General features: G+C 40.8%; 1 protein-coding gene across 1 annotated transcript in view; it reads left to right on the forward strand.

Annotated features, from left to right (window-relative positions):
- Positions 1-26,634, forward strand: part of Insc (INSC spindle orientation adaptor protein) — a 90,236-nt gene that overhangs the window by 4,749 nt on the left and 58,853 nt on the right. The window contains exons 2-4 of the mRNA XM_048360450.1: positions 17,450-17,795; positions 18,695-18,747; positions 19,834-19,957. Coding sequence (XP_048216407.1) covers positions 17,450-17,795; positions 18,695-18,747; positions 19,834-19,957 — 523 coding nt within the window. The remainder of the gene's footprint in view (positions 1-17,449; positions 17,796-18,694; positions 18,748-19,833; positions 19,958-26,634) is intronic.

Raw genomic sequence — 26,634 nt, forward strand, 5'->3', positions numbered from 1 at the left:
TTGTCCTTAAAAAGAAGAGTAATTCACAAGTATTTTTGGGCTTTGCTTTTAAGTTCACTGGGGAAAAAAAGGAAGTCTATAGTTTCATCATGTCTTTTGTGGGGAAGCATAGTGCAATGAGTAGCATGGATTAGAAATCAAAGGCCAGCCTTCCTCCAACCTGCTGTGCATCCTTGGCCAACCCTTCTCCCGCTCTGAGTTTTAGTTTCTTCATCTGAGGAAGAGGAGGTAAACTAGAGTCCCCACTTACCTTTCTAACTTGAGCATTCTAGGAGTCTATGAGTGACATTTGGATGGTCTTGTCGCTTTGCTGGACAAAAAAATCCTACTTGAATGCTGTAGGTCTGAGAAAACAATCCCATCAACTACAACAAGCTCTTCTCATTCCTTATTGTGAGATGCACAAAAACGTCTAGTGCTGATTGTGTCACTGGTAGAACATCGCAAGATGTATGAATTTTGGAGTCCTGCCATCTGAGCATGAGCCCTGTTTAGGTTTTATGGTTGCTCTGTGGTGCAGTCAGAAGTGCTGTGGGGGAGGTATTCAGAACAATGCAGATAAGACCATGGAGTCTTGCATTTCAACAGGCTTCCGGATTTGACCCGGCCAATTTCATCTTCACCTCTACCCACTCTGGCTACTAGGTCTTCCCCCCATGACTCCATGCCTTCACTTCTCTGCATGCGGTGCTTCTTCTGTGGACTGTGCTCTTCTAAACTTGAAGGCATCCTATAAAGATCAGGCTCAGAAACCTACTGAGACTCCTTAGTGGGTTAAGAACGTCTTGTTTCTATGTTCCCATCATATTCTCTGGTAACTTGGAAGTGCCATGAGTAGCACAGTGAGCTATGGTTATTTCTTTACTGATTTGTTACTCTGCAAATGTTTGTTGAGTGAACTATGGTAGGTGGAAGGAATTTGTCAATTGGCAGTGAAAGGTCTTTCCTATATGGGAATATCTCAGCACCTCCATTGTATATTCCTCACTCATTAGAGTGACCCATTAGAGTGTCATGTTAAAATTAGAAGACCATTGCTCAGAGTTTTGGGTACAATATGGCATTGCTTTACACAAAGCACACTTCACATAGCAGGTGGCAAAGAGCAATAAAATAGCAGAGAAATCTGTAATCCAGAATTGCAATTAATGTAAACCCAAAAATAAACTAGGCATAGCTTTCTCCAAACTATTGACTGTAGAGTTTGTGGGGGGAAGGATACTAGAGGCCAGACCACCAGCAGAAGCTGAGAGTGAGGAACTAGTACCAACTAGGTGGAGGACAGGCCAGGTCTGCTGAGAGACCATTTCCTTTGGCATTTTAAGGGTCATTCATAGTGATCTTTCTCCAGTGGTGGGCTTTGAGGAATGAAGGGGGCAATCCAGCAGGCAAGAGCAGAGGCAGAGCAAGACAAGCAAGGGGATAGGAAGTGCTGGTTGAGTCCCCAGAAGGTCACCCCAGTCATGTCATTGACTTTCCTGCTTTGGAAATATATTTGCTGCAAATATATTTCCTCAGCAATCTGTGATGATGAGACTAGGTTCAGTAGCTCTACCCTGATTTTTAGCAATATGCATTCTCTCTGGGACAGAAATGCAGCAAGGCTTTGAGAACTTATTAAACACACCATGGACTTTAAACAATCACAAGTTTCACAAAGGCAGTAGTATGTCCCATAATAGAAATAGCTCCAGCTTTGGGATTGTATGTCAGTTGAACTGTTGAAGACCAAACAATGAGCATAACAATTAAGAATGAGACTCTGGGGCTGGACATTTTCATGGTTCATACCTGTTATTCCAGCACCCAGGAGGGTGAAATAGGAGAAATGCAAATTTGAGGCTAGCCTGGGCTATGTAGAGAGACCATGTTTCCAAAAAAACACCCAAAAAACCAAAAAGCCAAAACAAAATAAACAAGTAAACTAAAAGGCTCTTAATTTCACAGTACCTGGATTTTTGTTTCTATTATCTACTGTGTGATGTTGTTTAAGTCACATAACCTTCCCATTGCAACTACCTTCATAGGACTGTTTTGAGGGGTAACTGAACAATTAAGATTGAACTGAGGACTTAGCACTGTACTCAGAATGTCTTAAGCACTCGATAAGTTTTAGCTTTCTTATCATTGTTCCTAGTGAGCGCTTGGTCAAGTAATGCAATGATGCTAAGCCTTAGTTTTTACATCTGTAAAATGGCCAATCTCCTACCATAAACTGCCAGGAGAGCTGAAGCATGTGGGGGAGCTAGGTATACAGGAGATTCTCTATAATTCTTTTTGATGTGAGATAATCATCTATGACTTTAGATCATTCCTGGTGAACTATCTTAAGCAGTTCACTGTGGTATACTATGATTCCTTGTAATGAGGCTGTTTTATTCCTTTCCCCTATTGCAACTCCATTCTGAATAATTCTAGTTAAAAAAGCTATCAGCCATCCAGTGGTCGATGGTGAGGAGATGATTGTGGTTACCCCTGGATTCGTGTTTACAGTCTGCCAGACTCCAGACTGCCTAGATCTGAGGGATTGACCATCTCATTCCAGATCTCTAGGAAAGTCTCCTTTGGAGGAGGGAATTTGGAAGAACAGGGAATTTGGAGAACAGGCATCTGCTGGAACTTGCCTGCATTCTGGAGACCCCCATCACTGTGGGATCCTCCCCCTGCTCTCCTACAGGGGCCATTTTTCTAACGTCTCTGTCCTAGGTCACCATGGAGATGGAGATAAATCCGAATCCTGGCCCTGATGCCCCTAGCTCCTTAGCCACAGATCCTATAGGATTTTCTTGGTGATTTTCCACCATGAAGGGACTGTGACTCATTGCCAGTCCATCTGTATTGACCTCAATTTTCAATTCTCCTTCCCTGTGTGAGTAATAAGATCCGCCGTCTGTACTTGCAAAGGACAGATCTCATGCATAGTGAGATGGCAGCTCAAAGTTCATGCCTGGGGACAGTTGAACTCCAGGGCATGGGGCTGGGCAGGGATAGCAAGAGCCCCTGCCACATAGTTCGAGCTGCCCTATTTAATTAGATTTTTTTTTTTAAATGTTGGGGTCAGTCAGCAAATCCAATAGGGTGGAGCCCAGAGAAGCAGAGAGCTTTAATGACAGAGAGTCAGGCAAGCCATGCAATTATGGGATGTTTAGGGCTAACACAGTCCAAACCTTAATGAGCCACAGTCCCTAGACTCCAAAACTGAGAAGAGCAGTTTATTATGTGGCGGCACAGTGACCAATCTTGGGCCCATGGTGGGGCCACATGAGGTCTACAGAGCCTGCTCTTCTCCCTGGGAAATCCTAGAACCTCTTTGATGTACCTCTCTGCAGGGCTTGGACCTCACTTCTATGGTGGCCAGGATACCTCATTTGTCATAGTACATCACTCAAACAAGATGAAGATAAGCTCCTCCCTGGAAATCTTTCCTGTCTCAGCAAGAGCAACTGCAATCTTCCAGACCTGGTCACAGAGGTCAATTTGGATATTTTCTTCCTCCTTATACCTTTCACTTCCCTCCAGGTGCCCTATTTCTTCCCTTCTCATATCACTCCCTTCTCTCTCTATTTGATTGTTATCATCTTTCAAGGAGCCCCCTCTGGCTGGTATTTAACCCTGCTTAGCTGTTCTCTCTTCCTACTGACTCACTGCACCATTTTGTCACTGCTGATCTTGAAAATGCTTTCAGTGGCTCCAATTGGCTTCCGGACTAACTCCAATTTCCCATACATGGCATTCAAGATATACGATCAGCCAGCCTGTCTGTCTTTTCAGACCCCTTCCTTGTCATCATATCTTGTGCCCCTGATGTTTCAGTCTATGTTGAAACATTAAACTTGCTGCCATATTACTATGTGTCTTCTAGGAGCAGAGCACTTCTGGCCCACTGGCTACAAAGACCTACAAAATCATATGGAAAGTGTTGACAGACATGTAATGCATTTCACTGGTTGTCTTCTGCTTGTTTACCTGTATGAATAATTTTGGATGACCCTTTATGAAGAAAGATTTTTTTTTTTTTTTTTTTTGGCCAGTCCTGGGCCTTGGACTCAGGGCCTGAGCACTGTCCCTGGCTTCCTTTTTGCTCAAGGCTAGCACTCTGCCACTTGAGCCACAGCGCCACTTCTGGCTGTTTTCTGTATATGTGGTGCTGGGGAATCGAACCCAGGGCCTCATGTATATGAGGCAAGCTCTCTCGCCACTAGGCCATATCCCCAGCCCGAAAGATTTCTTTTTTTAGATAAATTTTTTATTCAATTTTATGGTCAAGGTGACGTACAGAGGGGGTACAGTTACATAAAAAGGTAGTGAGTACATTTCTTGTCATGTTTGTTACACCCTCCCTCATTTTTCTTTCCTTTCCCTAGTTCAGATAAGCATATATACAATATCCAGTGTACAAAAATCATATACAGTGATCACAGGAGGTACACCATAGGAAATTCATCTAGTACATTAAACATAATGACAACAATAAAATCCTCCTTTTTCCATCTCTTGGAGTTCATTTTGCTTAGCCTCATCTTATATAATCATATGTACATAGCTATTGAGCTATTGTGATCCTTTGATAGGTCTGTCCTAGAACTTATGTTTATTTAGTAATTATTTGGTTTTAGAGACATAATGTAAAGTCACTGACCAAAACATGTGGAAATACCATTTGAAAAGAAGTTTGTTATTTTGTTCTCTGTGTTCTAGGCTTGTCTCGCTCAACATTATTTGTTCAAGATCTGATCATTTCTTTGTGAATGCCATTATTGTATCATTTATAATCGCTCTGTAGAATTCCATAGTGTACAGGTACCACATTTTGGGGGTCCATTCATCCGTAGTGGGGCATCTGGCTTATTTCCATATTTTGGCTATTGTGAATTGTGCAGCGATAAATATGGATATGCAGGTGTCTTTATAGTATCCTGGATCCTGTTTTTCGGAGTAGATGCCTAGGAGTGGGAATGCTGGGTCATAGGGTATGTCTATGCTGAACTTTTTGAGGAATCACCATATTGTTCTCCAGAGTGGTTGTACTAGTTTGCACTCCCACCAACAGTGGAGAAGGATTCCTCTTTCTCTGCATCTCCTCCAGCATTTGTTGTTGCCTGAGTTCAGTGTATAGGCCATTCTAACTGGAGTGAGGTGGTATCTCAGGGTTGTTTTTATTTGCATTTCCTGAAGAAAGATTTCTTGTCCCTGTGAAAGTTTATACCATGTATAAACTATACAATTTTCTTGTCCTCATCATCCTCTCCAGCTCCTTTCTTCTAAGAAGCAGGGTACATGTCATTTCCTTTATGTCAATATTCCCAGGCAAAGTCAGGCTTCATCTTCTGTAATCCTGGGCTTCCCCATTTGTATCTTTTTGATGGCAGTGTGGTGTTTAGTTAAGCTCTCTGGAGCCTCGAGACCTGGGTTTCAATGATGGATCAACCATGTATTCACCATGAGACTCCTCTAGGCAGAAGTTTCCTCATCTGTAAATGCACATAGTATCATTAGTTCTTTCACAGGGCTTTGGAAGGATAAAAGGAGCCAATGAATGTAGAGGGCTTAGAACCTTACTTGGCTTTTTGCTGAAACTTAGCACAGTAGCTACTTTTCTAATTCTTACATGATTATGTTGTTGATTCTTTCTGGCCTATTTGGAGGTCTTGATGAACTTTTTAAGGGGTGATACTGTCTCCTGTTCAACTTTGTACTCTCAGCTCCTAGAATTTGGTTTGGGTTGGGCAGACCCACAGAAAACACCAGGTTCTCCTTGTCCTGGCCTTGGTGGGATGGCAAATTGTCCTGACTTTACCTGGTAGCCCTTTTGGAGGAAAGAGATGCCAGGGCAGCCCAAGGTGGAGGATTTTCTGTCTCTAGAATCTACCTATACCTGGAGAAAGACTCTGTGGTGGGAACCTGAAGCTTTCACCATGGGGGAAAAGAGTGTATGTTCTGGAAGCTGATGAGGTTTCTGGGTTCTGTAGCTGGTGCCATGATGGGTTTGGGGAACCACTCTACTGGCGGTTTCTACACTGGAAGTCCCCATAAATGTTCCATGCTGACAAGTGCAAAGCCTCTCTAAGGCAGGGGGAGAACAGAGTGAGAAAGATTCCGTGGGGTCACCATAAAGATGGAGCCCAAACTCAGGAATGGCGGGATTTGTGCATGTGAAAACACATGTAGTTTTATCTGACAGTGGCCAACTTGATCTTGGAACAAAATGCAGCCTTTCATAATGCAGTTTAGGCAGCACTGAAGAATAGAGTGGGATGGTCTCAGAGATAAACTTGGCCATTTATAAGCTTTACAGTGGGCTATTTAACCTGGCTACATTTCAGTTTCTTCATCTGTACAAGTGAGAACTGCGGTACATTTGGAGCAGTCCATGTGCTCACTGACACAGGGCTTCCCCTCAGGAAATGTTTCTAAAATGAATATGGATGGTTTGTCTGGACTCTAACACTTCAATGAGACACACTGTCCAGCAGGACATAAGCTATTGTCATTCCCATCTGCAAGATTTTAAAATGTAATTCTATTCCATAGCTACCCATTGGGTATATTCAGGATGTCTCCAGTATTTTGGGTGCATGTAGGAGACACAAAGCAGGTCCTGCAGATAGTCTAATGGATAAAACAGAGGTTGTGGGTAGTTACATCACTGAGTCCAGGGCATGACAGTGGACATAGTGATGCAGACATATAGGACATCTGAGACATAACTAAAGCTAGAGGAGATTGTTTTAGAGGAGACCTTTAGGTCAAGACTTCAAGGATGTGTGGGCATTGGCCAGATGAAAAAGAAGTGGGTGAGAGATGGATCAGTGTCTCTCATTGGGAGGCTGGATCTCACAGCAGGGGACCTGAAAGAACTCAGTGTGATTGAGACAGTGGTTAGAAATGAGGAGGAATGAGCAGGTGAAGGAACCAAGGCTCAGAGAGGGCAAGTGTCATATGTGAGGACACATAGTTATTGGGAGGAGGGAGAAGAAAGTGAGCATGGGTGATGGTGTCTAATCGGGTATTCTTGCTGTTGACATTCATATTTATTCTGACAGGGCTGATATCTATGTTCACTTATGACAGGATAAGAAATAAGTTGCATCTGTGTCAGTGAAGTTATGGTGTTATGTTTTGTCTTATATCAGGGGGCAACAAAAATGCCAGAGTTTGACAGAGTCAACAGGATGGACTCTTTGTGACCAGAAAGAAGGCAGCTGTCAGGTGTCCATATTTTCTCATTGGACTTGAGATACATACTTGCAGCCAGACTTGGGCTCCTTGGCTTTCTGGAACAGAAACTGCAAGGCCTCAGGCAGGTGTTGGACAAACTTGAGAGGAAGGTGGTGGTAGAAGAGCTCAGGCTTTAGAGTCAGTTAGACTTGGATTTAAATGTTAGCACTGCCCTTGACCAGCCATAGGTACCTCTCTGAGCCTGGTTATTCTCTTTTCTTTGAAGCCAATAAATAGCTGCTGTTGCTTGGAACAGAGGACCAAAGCATGAGACTAGGAGACAACCCAGAAGTGCAGAGGACATGAGGCCATTTGCCACGTAAATAGGTAGGTCGAGGAGACAATGTGCCAAGTCCATGGAAGTAGACAGAACCTCCACTTTTCTGGTCCTGTACAGTTTCATCCATGACAAATTGGAAGCAAAGCTGCGCTAGCATTTCAGCATTGTTCATCAGCACATGCTCTCTCTGAGCCAGTAAACTTGGAGCTGCTAGAAATGCAGAGCTGGGGAGTTGTCACACAAAAGCCTCAGTGCAGTTCAGCCTGGTATTCAGAAGCAGATCAGAAGTAGGACCATGAAAACACTGGCAAACTTGAATAAGATTCAGTAGCAGCATTTCATTCAGTGTCACATGGCTTGGACTTCCCCAATGCTTTAGCACAGAGGAGTTAAGAGTTATAGCCCTGACAACACTGTAAATTATTTATGGCTTGTTACATAAATAGTTATACTTACATACACTGCTTAGTAAACAAAGTATAACTCCCTGTACAACAGAGGTCATGTTATTCCAAATTAATCTATGTGTTGTTTTTATAAAACCCCGAGAAGAGTGTTCCATATTGAGTTATAGAGAGGTTATAGACATCCGTGACAAGATTCCTCAGGGGACTAGGGCTTTCCACTGTTTACTCAGAGAAATCCAAACTGCTTACAGTGTCTGCCAAAGCCACCTGTGATCTGGCTCAATCCCTTTTTCTAGATTCCTTTTTTTTTCTCTCCCTTTTTTGCCATTGTGGGATTTGAACTCAGGAGCCTGGGTGCTATCCTTGAGCTTTTTGTGCTCAAGGATAGTACTCTACCACTTTGAGCCACAGGACCACTTCCATTTTTCCGGTGGTTAATTGGAGATAAAAGTTTCACAAGCTTTCCTGCAGAGGCTGGCTTCAAATCTCGATCCTCAGATCTCAGCCTCAGGAATAGCTAGGGCTATAGGCATGGACCACAAGTCTTCTGTTCTATCTTGCTTTTTAAAACATTTCATATCTTTAATTTGTATCTTTAAGCAATTGTACAAAGATGTTGCCATTTAATAAAGCAGTGCACGGATATAATGATACACTGAATCTTGATCAGTGCCACCCCTTTCTTCACTCACCCCTATCCCTCCCAACCCCACCCCTTCTCTTAATTTTCATAATTTTGTAGACTAGGCATTGAATTTTATAACTGCATTCTCCCATTTCTCTTTTCATTCATCTATCCCTCTCCCCCTCATACCACTTCCTTACATTTGAGTATGTGATTCCTGGCATTTATTTTGTTGGACTGTGAGGGACTGTGAGGGAATTACAGTATTTGAGTTCTTCCCTAAGTCTACCATATTTCAAGTAATACACTTGCTTATGCTTAGCTACCCCCCACAGCATATATTTATATATTTTAAAATTAATTCTAGCCTCTTCTGCATATAATGTGTTCTTTTAATATATAGTTTTAATTATTCTCTCCTGGATGTTTTTCTAACATATTTTTTACTATTCATTTTTCCTATGCTTTGGGTTTCTTTTCTAAGAACTTCTTATTTTATATATGCTATATCCTTTTTTCTTATTTTTAGTACTTGTCATTCTCTCTTAAAATTTTTTTTTGGAATTTATTTTATTTTATTTTTTTAAAGTTTTTATTATAAAACTGATGTACAGAGAGGTTACAGTTTCATACGTTAGGCATTGGATACATTTCTTGTACTGTTTGTTTGGCCAATCCTGGGGCTTGGACTCAGGGCCTGAGCACTGTCCCTGGCTTCTTTTTTGCTCAAGGCTAGCACTCTGCCACTTGAGCCACAGTGCCACTTTTGGCCATTTTCTGAATATGTGGTGCTGGGGAATCGAACCCAGGGCCTCATGTATATGAGGCAGGCACTCTTGCCACTAGGCCATATCCCCAGCCCCTAAAATTTTTAACTTCATCTTTAAATCTTCTTTTGACATTGGATTTTCTTAAGACATTCTTTTTTACATTAAATCTTGTTTACTCTGTTTCAAAATTAACTTTACTTCTATTTTTAATTATTCCCTGAGTTAGGATATCACCTTTGTAAGAATTTATGCCTTTCTCTTGTGTTTTATATAATTATCTAAAAATCTTAAGCTTATATTGAAATAGTAAGTTATAGCTTTTATGTATCTTGTGAGTACATTTTCCTGGCATTTTCTCATTTAAAATGCAGTCTTATGTTCTCTATTCTCTTTTAAACTATGTACAGGCTTTTTTTTTAAAAAACATGAAATCAGCTTTTATGGACTTTTGGAGGCAGGCAGTTCAGTAAAGCTCTTTTCACTTCCTAAAGCTTCACTTTCCTTTGTTTTTGTAATGGATCTCATTTGGCAATGTTCTTGGAGAATAGATTGGTTATTTAGCTTGATAAAGATATGCAACAAATGGCAGAGCTAGGATTTGAAACGAAGTAATCTAGCTCCAGAGTTCATGCTCATGGGAGAGCAACCTAGTGGCAGTAGGATAGCAACTACAGGGGATATCAATAGGAGATGAGGTGGCTGGGGTTCTGTAGGGCTCACTCAGCATGCCATAAACCAGAAGGAAAGACAGTCATATGGGAAAAACATGGCTGGGAACGGCACTAGAGTGCCTCTTATACCCAGTGTAAGAGGCCAGAATGAAGACAGGATGATAGAGTCAGCCTGTGATTAACTGGAAGGAAAAGGAGGGTTGATACTTGAGATGATCTCTAAGAATGATCTCTTGGGAACACTTGAGTAAGTCTTCTGACCCATCATGATGGCATAGAAGAAGAGATGAAGAGCAAAGCTGGGCTCTTTGTGCTTATGTCTGTCTCTTACATTGTGTGAACTTGCATCATCTGTCTCTTAGATTGTGTGAACTTCCTACAGGCCAAAGTTGCCAGCAAAAGGCTTGATACACAATCAGTATCAACAGTATTTCACTGAAGAATGATAATAAAGGATTGCCTCAAAGATAATCACTTACTGTTTTAAATCTTGAACTGGTTGAGGATACTTTATGTTTGTTACTGGTGTCATGTGGGGATAAGCACTACCCTGAGAGATCAGATGTCCCTTCAGGCCCTGCTTTTCTCCAGGACTTGAGTATATGTATCAAACCTCAGTGGAGCATCATTTGCCTGTAAGTTTAGGACAGATTCAGACCATTGCGACAGTAGTTGTTAAGGGTCCAAGTTCTACCTTACAAGAGCTGAAATATTTATAAAAATGTCTTGTACCAGAGGTTCCTCTGGTTCGATGAGACCTGCTTTAAGTATTTCTATTTAAAAATAACCCAAAGCCATAATTACCCTGTCTTTTGTGGGATCTAGTTACTTGCCCAAGTCTTTTTAGCAAAGGGCAGGAAACATTCATTCTTTGTTCCTGTAAATTTAGAATATATTTCTAGCTGGCCTGGCAAGGTTTATTATCTATGTCTCCCTAGCTTACTTCATTGAAGTGCATATTTTTATAATTAACATATGTCAATCTTTGTGCTTGCTGATGACCCTGAGATGAATCAGACATTACTTTTTGTTGAGGACATCTCAATATCTCAAGGAGAGGAGACATAGACTGGAAATTGTGCACTATGACTTAGAGGTACATAGTCTCTGGTTAGGTTGCCTGTGTGAAGTTCTGGCCCTCTAAAGTCATATAATACTCTTATACCTATGGGATTTCATCTGTAAAATGGAGACAAAAAGACTATGCACCTAGTCTGGCTGCTATATGAATAAAATAATACTTGGTAAGGGCACAGTCTTCGGGGAAACTATAAAGACTTAATAAATGTTAGTTATTACTGGTGGCTATTTTCTGCTTTTCCTTTCCCTGTGCCTTCAGAACTGTCTTTTCATCCATCCCCTTCAAGTTATACACCACTATATAATGAATCCAGCTGGGGAAGCTTGAATGGAAAGCATTCTGAGAGAAGTGAGGCTGAGTTAGTGCGTCTTGAGCAACCAACTCATTTTGTTCTTCATCTGCTGAGGGGCTAGAACTTTCAGTGTGCTCTCTTCCCTGGTCTTATCAATATAGTCTGCTTGGACAGAACGAGTGATAGTTTTCAAATAATCTCTGAAGAGTTATTTGAGAGTGTTCCTGCTTACTGACTTCGCTGATTGTGTACATCTTATGTTTGTCACAAGGAACCAGTACTCATCCATTACCACTGACTGAATTCCATATACAATTCACATTTTCATATTCTCTCAACACATGTCCTTTTCTGTTTCAAGATCCCACTCAGGATACCACATCGTATTTAGTCATCACATCTTGTTGTTCTTTCTGGTGTAGGACCATTTCTCAGCCTTCCTCTGATTTGGGTGTCAGTTTGAGGGGAGTATGGGTCAGGCCAGTTTGTAGGCTGATTTAGTTTGGGTTTACTTGGCATTTTTTTCATCATGTGATCAAGACTATGTATTTTTGGGAGCAGAAAATTGCTCTTCTTATGTTCTCAACATAACTTACCATTGTTAAGGTTAACCTTGACCACTTGGTTAAGGGAGTATCAGCTTTCTCTATCTAAGGTTAATTTTTATTTTCTTTCCTTGGAATTGAGTCACCGACAGCCCACACTCAGACCCACCTCTTCCATGTTTAATCATCAAGTTTATGTGATGTCATGCCTGCTAACATGCACAGGCTCATCTGAGGCAGGGAAGCAGACATACAAGCAGACAACACACAGACACAAGTGTCGAGATAATATAGACAGCCAGATGAGTTCATCTCCACAAACAAAGACACTCATAGGCACAAACATGCAGATCATGGAGAAATCAATAGTTTTGTTACTTTACTTTTTCTCCTAGCACAGTGATGAATCAATGAGGATTTAATTAACAGTTCCTGAAATCTCAATTTCTAATTCATATAGATCTTTAAGAGCAAAGAACTAAGCATGTTTCTTGTGGAGAATGAGGGTTAAGAACTAGATAAATGTATGATAGCATGCCAGATTTAAGCAGGCCTCCCAGGGTGGGCCTGAGCCCATCTGGTGGCCTTGAAACCCTTTATCTCCTTTCTTGGTTCTTTCCTGAAGGCTGGGATAGTGATCTTTACTCTTTGATATGGGTTGGAGGTTAAATATCCTCTGAACACTCAGATGTTGAAGGATTGGTCCTGAACTTGTAGTGATGCTAGAATGTGTTAGAATCTTTAAGAAGTGGTCCCTAGTAGAAAAAAGTAAGATCATTCAGGCTGTGCTCTTCAAGGGATATTTGAACAATGGCCCCCTTTTCTCTCCCTCTTTTGTTCCTTGGTTCTCCTGAGGTACATAGGTTTCTCCTACCATAGGCACTGTGATCTACTGCTTCACCATAGGCCCCAAAGCAATAAGACCACCCAAACCATGAACCAAAATAGATCTCTCCTCATAAGTTGACTATCTTAGGTATTTTGTCACCAGCACAAAAAGCTCGTTTAGGCCAGAGGTAAGGGATATGAATCTGTTCACTTGCATAATCCCATAGCTTGTCTTCAGGAAGATATGTTGAGGGCTTCCCCAGCACTTGGGTTTCCTCTGTGCATGTGCTAGATGCTGTGATTTAACTGTCTTACAAACCTACCAGTCCTCACCCCTATTGCATTGCTTTGTCACCCTTACATACCTTCTTGGAGATTCACTGTAAATGTCTGATTCCAATATTCTATTCTTGATTTCTCAAGACCAGGGACCCAGTCTATCACTGCGCTGTTCTTCCTTTCTGCACCTTCGTATTCAGGATGTATAGCTCAACTTCAGAAACATATTCATTTATTCATTATCCCTTTGACTGCCCCACTTTGCCATGACATGTCTAAACTGTAGCTAGCTCCTATAAACACCTCTCGACTTCCATTGGAAGAGTTTCCTCCCTTGAATTTTCAGAAGCTCTACACTAGAAAGGGCTGGTACTAACTAATACTACAGACTTATTTGTGCACTTGTGTTTTAGAACAAGTTATTTGTGTCTACAATCAACAGAAATTAACTCGGGTTATTTCTCTCTCCTTCAAATGATCCTAGAGTTTCTTTCTTATGGAGCTACAGAATTTGCCATCATTAACATGGCTCATTGAAAGCAACTCCCGTCTCTATGACTCTAGCATCATTGGAGGAGGAAATCTAATTACTATTGCTTGCTTCCCAAGCTTTCCTCTGGATCAGCCTTCACTGTTGCCATGGGTATTTTCTCTGAACCCGGACACGATTCACCCTTAAACCTGGGTGAGAGATCTTTCCCTAAAAAGAGAGAAAAGCAGAAATAGTATGTAGCTACCACAAGAGGTCACTAATAGAAGAAGGAAGAAAGAATGCTAGAAGATAAAGCTGAACAGATGTCCACTGCAAAGTACTTATGGAATGAATGAGTCATTGAGGGAGTGATTAGTTCATTTTGTTGTCTCTTAAAAGCCCCTAGATTAGTTTGTTTCCCTGTTCTATATATCTAGAGAGTACAGTGATTATGTTTTCCCATGGTCTATGTCTCTTTCCTCTTCATGTTAGTCTTGAGGTACTCTGGATATCCTGTGTGGGGGAGACATAGGAAGTCCTCTGTCTAAGTAGCATATATAGCAATAAATGCCTGAATTTCTGCCACTGAGTTGTTACTGTGCATGAATTGAGCAACTGGGCACTGGTAATAAGCCAGATACAAGGGGTTGTCCCTCATGTGATGTGGAAAGTTCAGACAAACACTAATTATAGTAGATTTTTGCTCCAGTAGAGGATTCAGCAGCCCTGGGGGAAGACTGAGGAGCTCTAGCTAAAGAGTTTTTTTTTTTTTAAGGAAGTAATGTTAGAGGTAAGTCTTGTGTGATGAATAGGACATTGCCAGATAAGGAAGAAGAAAATGGAAATAATTGTATATTTAAGATGGGGGGTTTAAATAGAGGGATGCATGGGAGAAATAGGGAGGAAGAGCATGCTGAGGGTGTGTCTATGGAAGGAGTGCCAAGAGTTGAGGGAAGATGGGAAAGGAAGATGGGAAGGAAATAAGGGGTGGCAAACCATGGAAGCCTTCTGTTCTATTCACATGGACTTTGAATTATATAAGGACATGACTCTGGGGGACACAAAGGATTTAAGTAGAGAGCAATGTATTATAATATCTACACAGAAAGTTGGGGGAATGTTAAGCCCTGATGTGTTGAACACCAATATGATAATATCTATTGAATATAATTCTGCTTCCTGTACTATGTTCCATAAAGATTAGGATATTGATATAGAGAAACATATAAATGCAGATGTTTATCTAATCCATTGCTATGGCAGTTAAGAACTGGAAACAAAGTGAGTGTCCAGAGTGTCCAGTAAATTGCAATGCACATACAACATAGAGTCATTTTCAGACTTTGAAAAGAATGCTTGTAGACTCAATTAGAACACTTAAAGGAATTTCAGTGCTAAATAAGAAAATAACAATGCAGCAAGTTGTTTATATTTATAGTCATATTTAGGAAATAAGCAGTGTGAATAAACAAGATGACATAGATAGATACAAATATTGACATAGATATAGATCGGGGCTGGATGTATGAATGTTATGAATGTGAAGACAAATATGGAATGCTACTTATGAAGTTTCCTTGGATTGGCCAAGAAGGGAGTGAGACAGGGGTAAGTGGGTGTAATGAAGTATAGATTAGACACACCTGTAAACACTATATGAGCTCTGACTACCCTTACATAAATTAAAGATGTTTAGGAAACACAATGGGGATCAGAGCACTATGGCTTCAGATACTGGGATTTTCACACACACACACACACACACACACACACACACACACACACACACACACACACACAGTGAGGTGCACATTCAAATTCTTGACAAAATATGCCGTCTCTTTTCATGAAGGGAAGGGGTGAAAGAAAGTTCATTGCATTTGTGAGTTTTTTTGTTTCTGGCAATTTGAAAGGCAATTTCCTATAGGGAACCACAAATATGATTTCTCTGGTTTCACACTATAAGCTTGTGGTTAAAAAATACATTTAAAAGCATTAAGTCAAACAGATGTATCTCTCAGAAATCCCTGGTCTTCTCATGAAAGAACAGTAAACAAAGATGATTTTAACTTTGATACCTAGAATGTCCTTATCGCTTCAGTTCCATCTGATATCTTTGGCTTGCACAGGCTGACTCCACTGGTGTCTTTTATTTGCTAATATAAACAAAAATCAAAAGCCAGGAACTTACCTGTCCTACACACTCCCCTCCCCCTCCCCCCGCATCATATCCAACCTCTTACCTCCTCATTACTGTCACTTGACCTCTCTCTCCATCCTTACTGACTCTTCTCTGCTACCGTGACATTCTTGCTGCTTGTTATGCATCTCAAATTATTTCTGACCCCCAAGCCTTTTTATTTACTGTTCCCTTGCCCTTGAACCATTTGTCACTAGATATCCATTTGGCTTTCTCCCTTCTGTCCATCAAGTCATTGACCAAATGTCTTATTGTCAACGAGTCTCTGATCCAAGTATTGTAACGCGCCAGTCCCCACCTCCCTCAGTACTCTCAAACGCCTTTCCTCCTCTTCCCTCCTAGCATCTACTACCTCCAACATAATTTATACATTGCTCATTTATTTTTCAAGTAGACTGTCATTTGGATAAGAAAATTGATTATTTGTAGTTATAGCCCCATTCTTACCACATTGCTTGGCACACTGAGGCACCAAATACCTATTTGTAGAATGGGTGAGTGGATTGTGGCAGGTGGAGAATGGCTTGAAGCCTTCTCCTCAGAGACTATTAGAGGACTCTTAGAAGGCTAGAGGAAAACCCTCTCAGTGTTGGTGACCCTATTGTGTGCACAATGTATCTTCTTAGGCTGTGCACTGATGGTAAAATTGGTCATTGTTTCATTCTTCTTGCTTCTTAGGGCAGATCCAAAGCTCTTTGAGCATGGAGGCTTAATATCTTCATGTCTGTTCACAACACTCAGGGCCTGGAGTTAAATATAAGACACATGTTTAATGTTGCATAAATTATCTGATATTACTGACTTATGTGACTAAGTGCATTCTAGAGTGAATTATGTTTAAGATCTTAGGATCTATCTAATACACATTCTTATGCTGTTGTACTAGAATTAACTTTATTTCATCTCAAGAATGATTCATAGGCTCATCATATAAAATTTGGAAACTAGCTAGACACAGTTCTACAATACTGTAATCCTACCTACTTGGTAGATGGAGTTAGGGGGAATCACTGTTCAAGGCCATCCTTGGCCCCCTCCAAAAGACTGCTAACACTCCATGTTCACTAATGGCTTGGTATGGGGGCCTGTTCCTGTTATTACCCAGTGACACAGGGGAAAGTATGATCACAGTCCCACGTGACTGGAGGAAAAGCAAGACCCTATCTTGAAAATAACTAGTATGAAAATGAGCTGGTGGAGTGGCTCAAATGGTAGAACATCTGCCTAACAAGTATGAGTGCTGAGTTCAAACCCTACAGCAACAATGACAACAATAAAAGGAAAGTAGAGAAAAGTGAATAAAGAAGAAGAGAACCCTTTTAGTTTCCTAACCCATAAAGCTCCTTCAGTTAAAAATCTTTCCTTTAAATACATTTTCTAGATATATTATTTTAACAACATAGTCATAGTTTTGTGTGTATTTGCATTTTTGTGTGTTCGCTTCCCTTTTTTATGAGTATACATTTTTCTTTGCTGTGAACTCTCTCATGATATAAAGTTAAGCACACTATATCACCTTCTGTATCAATACCCTGGCTCTCTTAGCATCACGATTTCCTTTATTGTAAGGATCACCCACTGGCTACTGTCAAGCACCATTGCCTGTTGTTTGGTAATCTGATCACTTGCTCTCACACTTCCTGCCTCGGTCCATTAGCTGGAGATCATGAGGAATAACAGAGGATGACCTTCAGGAATTAGAGAAGCATTGCTGAGTAGATAGTAGCTACTTAGTAAATGTCCAGTACCCTGGGGTTAAACCCTTTGTTTCTGGGTTGCAGGCTGTGCCTAATGCAGGTAGACTCAGTCCAGCGCTGGATGGAGGACCTGAAGCTCATGACTGAGTGTGAATGCATGTGCATCCTGCAAGCTAAGCCCATCAGCCTGGAGGAGGATGCGCAGAGTGATCTCATTCTGGCAGGAGGTCCAGGGCTTGGGGACCCCCTGCAGCTGCTGCTCAAGCGGGGCTGGGTCATCAGCACGGAGCTGCGCAGGATCGGCCAGAAGCTGGCACAGGACCGCTGGGCACGTGTGCACAGCATGAGTGTGCGGCTGACTTGCCACGCCCGCTCCATGGTCAGCGAGTACAGCACTGTCAGCCGGAGCGCCTCGAAGGAAATGGGCCAGGTCAGTTGAGCTGGGGTGGGGCTGAGTGGGAATTGGGAGTAGGTCTTTCTGAAGAACAGATCTGCATTGTATGGAGTCTGAATCTTTGGGTCAGTAATGTCCTTCCTCTTCTAAGGAAGCAGGGAAGGATAATAAAGATACAAATGGGCATGCACTATGTAATAGGTCAAACATATTGTTTAACCTGCACAACTGTTGAAGTAGACACTACCATTGTGGAAAGCTACACAGTAGTTTATGTATCAATTTTAATACTAGGCTGCCTGGGTTCACATGTTACCTTTGCTGTGACTTATCCTCTCTGTGTACCATTTCCTGCAGCCAACTCAGCATAGGAACATTTATTTCACAGACTTCTTAGAGTTAGTGCATGTAAAACATTTCAAGGATTCAGTTAAAATATTAGAATTACTATCCTCACTTTATACTTGAGGACACAGACGATCTAAAAGTTGAGCTGTGAGTAGAGTAAATGGGGCTCAAGCTCAGCTTTTCGGATTTCACAGCCCATTCAAATCTCCTCAAAGACCCAAGGAAACCACTGAAAATTTCCCCCAAATGACCTCTTTCTGGCCTCTCACACTACATACATTAGTGCTCATCCCTTTCCTCCTCCACGATGTAGATAGTAGGCTTCTGTTCATCCCTTGAAACCCAGCAAACACCCCCCTTCCTTGACTGAGCTTTTAGAGCTCCCAGAATAACTAGCTACTCAATTGTACTTTCTTGTGCTCTCAAAGCAGCAGGCATGATCACTTTTGCTGCATATAATATAGCATATTAAGGTTTATGGGATGGATTCCTTCATTCTTCCCCTTTGTGCCTCTGAGTGCTTGATATGGCAGTTGGACCTCAATCAATGCTGGTTGAATTCAGTAGCCCAGTTCTCTTTTCTATAGGTGGAGAAGTTGCTAATGGAGAAGTGCTCAGAGCTCTCTGCAGTCACTGAGAGGTAAGTCTGCCCTGGGAAGAGAAAGGAAGGGAAGAGGCTGGTATCTCTCCTGGTGGGAAAGGAGGAATGTGGGGATGAAGAGGCCTAGTGGCGGTCTAGATGGGTCCTTTTTCCTGGCTTATATCAGAAAGTTAAAAAAGATTTCCTTAGATTTTCTACCATTCATCAGATAGGAGGTAGAAAAGAGTCCTCGGCATTGGAATAAAATTGGAATCAAAAGTGTTGGGAACAAGGAAAAGGGTTCCTACAACCTTGGAAACTACCCTTGGCACTCCTCAAAATGAAGGCAAGAACCAAGGCAAGGTGAAAACCGACATGCACACCACATACACACACACACACACACACACATACACACACACACAAAATCACTTGATATCCACAGAAATAAACATACTTGCTCAATAACAAAAACACACTCATACCCTCTTCCCTCCATTTCCCATTCCTGAATATGTGTCCATCTTCAGAAGTACACACACACTCAGCCTCATAAACACACACTCCTGAGTGTGTTTTGACAATCCTTGCCCTTTCCTGCCTAGAGTGTCCTGGTTCTTGGTACCCTGGGACTCGGTGGGATTTTGGGCTTTCTCTGGGTGAATAGGAACTGGATCCTATTCTGTTCTTCCTGAATTGGAAGAAAACCCTCCAGGCTGCTCTCTGCACACTATAGGAAGCCATTTCTGCTGGGGCCATGGGTATTGCCTCATGCCCTCAGAGGGAGTGCTGAGGGCATTTGGCATGCCAGTGATCCTCTTCACAGTTTCCTACCTTCCATTGTCACCCTGGACATCACTGAGATCCTAGACACTGGTTGTAGTGATAACTGGCTATCAATGAGACAAGCCCCAAGAGCTGGGTTTGCCCAGATCTGATGGCCTTACTTCTCAGTGACAAGTGCTTTGGGTGAATCCAGCACCTCCCTGCAAACTAAGGGACCAGGGAGGAAACAAGCCAGCTATAGAAATCTCATCTTGTTCTTGCCATGCCCCTGGCCTAGAGCAGGCCAGATCTGACCCTAGGAATGGTTCTGGGGAACCATAGGCTTCGATTCACAATGCTCTCCATGATTATTCTTCCCAGGTGCCTGCAGGTGGAGAACGAGCACGTCTTGAAGTCAATGAAGGCCTGTGTGAGCGAGACCCTGAGCACACTAGGGCAGCACTTTGGCCAGCTGCTGGAGCTGGCCCTGACCCGGGAGGTGCAGGTCAGTGCAGGCTGCTCTGTGGAGGGCGCCATGATTGAGGAGGAGAGCAGAAGCAGACGGGGGAAAGCTACCACATGCCCTTTCTTGGGAGACATACTCTTCCAATCACCAAAGTTAACTCCATCATCTGTGAGACAGGACTGTCTGAGCTTGACAGAGGCTTCCTGAGCACTTAATCCAATTCTGCATTTTCCAGTTATGCAAACTAGAATCCAGAGGGAAGAGACCTACCTTGGATTGCATAACAGGATGAGGGCAAAACTTGGCATCTCTCAATTACACTTTCAGCTTCCTTTCCACCACCCTGAATCTGTTTAGTTATTCTTCATGGGTCACATAAAGGATCTTTCCTATCATGACAGGGTTAAGATGCCCTCTGGGAATTAGGCAATTCTGGAGGTCTGGGTCATAAAGAGGACTTGAGAAAGGTCAAATGCAGTCTAGCCCCCCCCCCCCTCCCACTTTAAGACACCCTCATGCTTGGTTCTAGAAAGAGGGAGGGCTCTTGGAGTCTGAAAAATCTCCTTCCAAAATGTGGTTCACTATGGGCTGTTTGTCAAGTTCCTTAACCTCTCCCAGCCTCGATTCCACATCTGTGAGGTGAGAAGCCTTCCCCAGAAGAAAAGTGAGAGGACCAGGTACAACACAGGGAGGGAAGGAGCCTAGACAGAGGTTAAAAATATGACTTCCCTTTCCTTCGCTATTTTAAATGCCTCCCAATACAGCAGATTCCATGAGGTTTTCATTATGAAAGGTATTTACATGTTATTTATAGTTACAGAAATATTATGTTACATATTTGCCATTCTTTTCCCACCACCAAAGAAAAGCTTCCCATAAATAACGAATCTCTTTCCAGGTCCCCCATCTCTCTACACTGGGTCTCTCTCCTGAGCCCAGAGCTCGGAGTTCCTCTTTATTTCTTTGTTATTTGTGGCTCATTTTGTGCATTAATTCATTAAATCACTTAGCTTAAAATATTTCCTCTTCTTTAATAAAACTGATTGGGGAACTAAGTTCTGGTCCTGAGGATGACTTGTTAAAACTTTATTTTTTGTTGGTTGTGGGGCTTGAACTCTGGGCCTGGATGCTGTCCCTGAGCTAGCGCTATACCACTTGAGACAGTGCTACTTCCATTGTTAAAACGTTATATCCCAACTAAATGTCCCCCTCCTTGTCCCAAAGCAGAGGGGAAAAATCCTCAGCTGAGGAGCAAACACCTGTCCCATAATCAGGGTTAGACCAGAGGAACCTTCTAACGGGAAGAGGGGCAGGTACTAAGCTGAACATTCTGTTCTTCCTTCCATATGCATCAATCAGATGACTCATCCCTTCCCTCTCAGCAAAGTAACTTGGAGAGGTAGAAAGCCAGGTAGAAGTGGTGCTGCCTAGAGAAGAGGGGAGAAGAGAAGAAGGGAAGGGAGGGCAGGGGAAGGGATGGGAGGAAGAGGAAAAAGATAACTGCTGTCCAAACAACCCATATCATGAATTTGTGCTTGAGCTTTGGAATTTCTGCAAGAGGCATGTTTCCTTGTAGAAAGAAAGGGGGTCAAGACCTAGATGTCATCATATGTTCTCATTACACACCAAGAAGCCTAATCCAATCCATGCCACAGAGTGTTCTTAGTTTGCTGTTTGGTATTTGGAGCTTTGTTTTTCTTTCTCTCACTTACTGGATGCTCTATGATTCATTTGGGAGTGTTTCAAGATTGCAATATCCAGATGACCAAATGAGTCTCCCTCTCTTTTTGTGTGTGGCAGTACTGGAGCTTGAACTCAGGGCCTCATGTTTACTTGGCTTGCTTGCTCAGCTGACACTCAAAACATTTGAGCCATGCTTCTAGGTCTTCTTTTTGCTGGTTATTTCAGAGATAGAGTCCAGCACTTTTCTAACCAGGCTGGTGTTGAACTGAGATTTTCCATATCTCAGCCTCCTGAGTAGGCTACAGGTGACACACGTGTAGACAGACAGGGATGTGATGCAGTACATTTGGAGATGATTGCGATGGGCAGGAGCGTGGTAGGAAGATCAGTTGTCTGTGGGATTGTCTTGGTCCCCTGTCATGAAGCTGTTACCTCAACTAAAATAATATTTCTCCTTTGTGGCTTCTTTTGGAATCATGACAGCCATCTAGATTTTGCTCCAGTGGTTCTTAATGAACTCTAGGGTTACTCTGCAACTCAAGCTCGGTCATGTATATTCCTCAATCAATTTTGGTAAAGTAAGAGTGATATTTTGACAAAATAAAATAAAATGGACAGTTGGTAAATTTTATATCTCCCTGTAAAGTCAGAAATCTGAAACAACTTTAGATGAGCCTACTTGATCTGTATTGTTTCTCATTCTTTCATCATATTCAAATGTCTTAATTTCTTGTTCCCTCTAAATGTACTTCTACTACCCCTACATGGATTTGGGTTTATTGAAGTAACTTAGACCAATGATCTTAAAGCTACTTCAAATATATTGCATTTCTTCGGTTCCCACAGATTTCCCAGTAGAAATAGAAAACATAATATTTTCAAGAAATCTATTTACAGATCTTCAATTTTCATTTGCTTCTTTCCCCAAATGATCTTCTCAGGAATACCCTGAGTTTTTGTTAGGTCTTCTCTTATATCTCAGAAGAAAAGTCTACTTGTCACTCACCCAGTATCTTCCAGTGCCCTACCCTACCATCCAGAAAACTGGGTTAGGAGTGGGGAATTGGGTAAAGTAGAAGCCTTCATTCAGGAAGCAAAAACATCCATAGGCCACCACAAATTGATTCTGTTTTTTTTTTTTCTCTCTATTAAGTAAATTTTTGTTGAGAAAGGAATTAGAAAGTCTATATCTTCCCCAGTAAAGAGATTTTCTGAATCCAAATACGTGGTAGAATATGAAGGTATGTTTGGGAAGGGTTATGAAAGTTTCCAGTTATTGTATCTCTTCCAGTCATTTATTCTCTTAGTATGTAGCTCTTAAGGGACAGACCTGTTGGATTAGAGCAAAGAAAAGACTAGCAGGATACAAGTCCTAAAAATAGCTTGTTTTAGGCACACATTTAAATGAAAGCACTTCCTTTCAACTATATTTCATATTCATCCCTAGACTGTGACATTAGCTGGAAAGAAAAGTATCTTTGAAGAGCCAAAGACTCTAAAGGTTAATGATACCGATTATTCTAAACGTAACTGGAAATGTTTTTAAGGACACATGTTTTCAAGATATATTGGACAAAATGCACATATATTATGTTTTTCAGAGTTGGCTCACATTATTAAAGAAAGCAATTCAAATCTCTTGTCAAAACATTTTTAAAAATATTTATATTGATTTGTATTTCATATTTTAAGAAATTTTAAATTAAAGAGATTTATAGAGCATATAAGTTTTCCTTCTTAAATAGGGAAAATTGAACTGAGAACTACTAAAATTAAATTACTTCTGGTTTTAAAAAGTCTTAATTATTATTTAATTTTTCCAAAGGTGAAAACCAATAGTTCAATATTTATAAACCTATTTACCAAAAAAATATGCCTTTTATGATATTCCTAGATTATAATTAAATGTGTTAGCTATGTACTATTTTGCAATGTTGCAAATTCAGTAAGATGTTTTAACAAGACCTTATAATATATGCAAATAAATAATTTTATTTGAGATCAATGTTATTTTATTTTAATTTTTTATGTTTTTGCCAGTCCTGAGGCTTGAACTCAGAGCCCAAGCACTGTTCCTGAGTCTCTTTAAGTTCAAGGCTAGTGTTCTACCACTTGAACCACAGTGCAACTTCCAGATTTTTTGAGTAATTTATTGGAGATAAGAATCTCACAGGGATTTTTCTGCCTGGGCTGGCTTTGAACCACCTTCCTCAGATCTCAGCCTTCTGAATAGCTAAGATTGCACAGGTGTAAGCCACCAGTGCCTGACTACATTATTTGAACATTGACAGATATTTAAGCATTTCCCTTAGAAATTGCTTTGTAATTACTTGACAGTGATTTTTTTTTAGCATTTCTTGCAACATAAATCAAGGCATTTTTTAATCATTAAAAATAAATGCAAGGTGTTTAGGTGTTATTAAGTATTAGATGTTATTAGGTAGGTGTTTATAGTTAGATAAAACAAAGTTTTGTTCATTTATTTTATTAGTTTTATTTATGAAATGGCTTTGTTCTACACCTATATGTATAATCTACCTGAAGGTTTAAGGTTTTGATAGAACATATGTGAAGCACAGAAACATTCTATTAAAATATTGATATTGAGATGAACATTTTTTCAATTCTCTCTGAATAAGCTGGGTGATGCAAGGTGCTCCCAGTGAAGAAGTGATAGATATAATTAGTAGTTATTTGATAAGAACCTATAGAATTTCCCCAAGAAATTGAAGAAATTAATGCAAGATTCTTATAGTTGTGTAGCAAATGCTGTCACAAACACAGAGATGTGATTCTTTTACTAATTGAGATGAGAAGCAATTAAGGGAAATTATCAGGTGCTAGATTATTAAAAATAGTATTGATGATGGGCAGATCTTACATAACTTAGTAAATACTCCAAAGATCAAGCAATATGGCTATACGAACTCCTCCCAGTCCCCTTTCTAGATTAATGGATGCAGAGATTTTAGAGTTTACATAAAAAGAACATAGCAACAAATCAATGTTCAATCATGGATAACTGGATGACTTAGAAAATCTAATAAAGATAAAAGGCTCCATTCATCTCATCAGATATATTTAAAATAAAATGTTTAATTTTGATTTATAATTATTTATTAAAAATTATGACTTATTTCTCTTGTTTTGACCAATTGTGCTTATAATAACTGTAACAGAAACTTACAAACCTTTTTAAGAGTTGGAGCTTTATGGTAACAAGATGTAAAATTTCAAATTTCCCTGCTAAGTATTATGAAGGTGATCAATAGAATACTTCAAAACTTAAATGTATCACGCTAAAAGAAAAAGAAAATTTGAGGGGGAAAGTAGAACGGGAATATAAACATAATGACAAAAGTAGAAGATGCAAAATGTTATGTGGATCATTATGCTCTCAAGTTTTCTGGTATTTAGATTTTACCTAATCCATCTGAAATATTGGTGAAATAGCTTTGTTCTATACCTATAAGTACAACCTACCCAAAGTTACTACTTTCCAACTTCATTATTTACAACCTGTGATAAGAAAAAAATACATGTCAGATTTAAATCATGCAAAGGATCATATAATTTTCTTTTAGGACTCAATGAGTAACCGTGTGTGTGTGTGTGTGTGTGTGTGTGTGTGTGTGTGTGTGTGTGTGTATGAGTGTGCCCACACTGGTATTGGAGATTGAACCCAGGGCCTGAGGACTGTCCCTTAGCTTTTTCTTTTTTAAAATGAATTGTAAACCATTTTTAACCTCCTCACATAGTTCTATTTCCTTCTTCAGATCTTCCAGTGAATATAACATCTGGATCTAAGCAATTTCTCCCACACTGACTACCTTTTACTTTCTGGTACTGTTCTTTGTTTTTTCCAACAAACTTCTAGATTTGGGGATTTTTCCATTGTAAAGAAATGGAATAAATTCAGCTCTGAGTCTTTCAAAAGCTTCTAGTTCTAATAATATACTTTATCTTTATTTATCATCCTAAATGAGATGTTTCTATCCAAGATGCATTTTGACATCTGAAACAGTGAATTTAAGTCTGAATACAATTACTACTTTGTCTAGCTCCTTTTCAGTTCATCAGTTTTTCTGTGTCTTTCCTCTAATCCTAATTATTGAATCCTACAAGCAAGTTTCCCAGAACACAGCTAATTCTACATCCTCACCTCCAAAATCTTGAGACTTGGTTAGCTGTCCAGTACCCTTGTGAGGAGTTCATGTTAATGTTTGGGACATTTTCCTGTTTCATAATTCTATTGAAGCATAAAATGGCCAGGTGCTGGTGGCTCATATCTGTAATCCTAGCTACTCAGGAGGTTGAGATCTGAGGATTGCAATTTGAAGCCAGTCTAAACAGGACCCAATGAGCCCTGATTTCCAATTAAACACCAAAAAAGCTGCAAGTGGAGCTAAGACTCAAGTGGTAGAGCCCTAGCCTTGAGCACAAAATCTAAGGAGCAGCACCAGCCCTGAGTTTAAGCCCCTAGGACTGGCACACGCGTGCGTGTACACACACACACACACACGAAGAGAGAGAGCATAAAAGCAACCCCAATATAACTTATGTTTATATATATGATTTTTTTTTTTTGGCCAGTCCTGGGCCTTGGACTCAGGGCCTGAGCACTGTCCCTGGCTTCTTTTTGCTCAAGGCTAGCACTCTGCCACTTGAGCCACAGCGCCACTTCTGGCCGCTTTCTCCATATGTGGTGCTTGGGAATCGAACCCAGGGCCTCATGTATAGGAGGCAAGCACTCTTGCCACTAGGCCATATCCCCAGCCCTATATATATGATTTTAATGGTCAGTAATTTGGGCAGTGCTTGGCTGGGTGATTGTCCCTTTCCATGGAGCATTGAAAGAGGTGATGCACACCTAGGGAAGAGGTTGGTGAGCAGAAGACAGCCTCCTTCACCTCATAATCCCTTAGAAAAGATGTCTGGAAGGGTAGTTTCAGCTGAGAGTGTTGATGGCATTCTTACATTTGGCTTTTCCACCATGATAGCCTCAGAGTTATCACACATCCTACATGGCAGCT

Source organism: Perognathus longimembris, chromosome 13 (assembly GCF_023159225.1).
Source record: "Perognathus longimembris pacificus isolate PPM17 chromosome 13, ASM2315922v1, whole genome shotgun sequence".
NCBI lineage: Eukaryota > Metazoa > Chordata > Mammalia > Rodentia > Heteromyidae > Perognathus > Perognathus longimembris.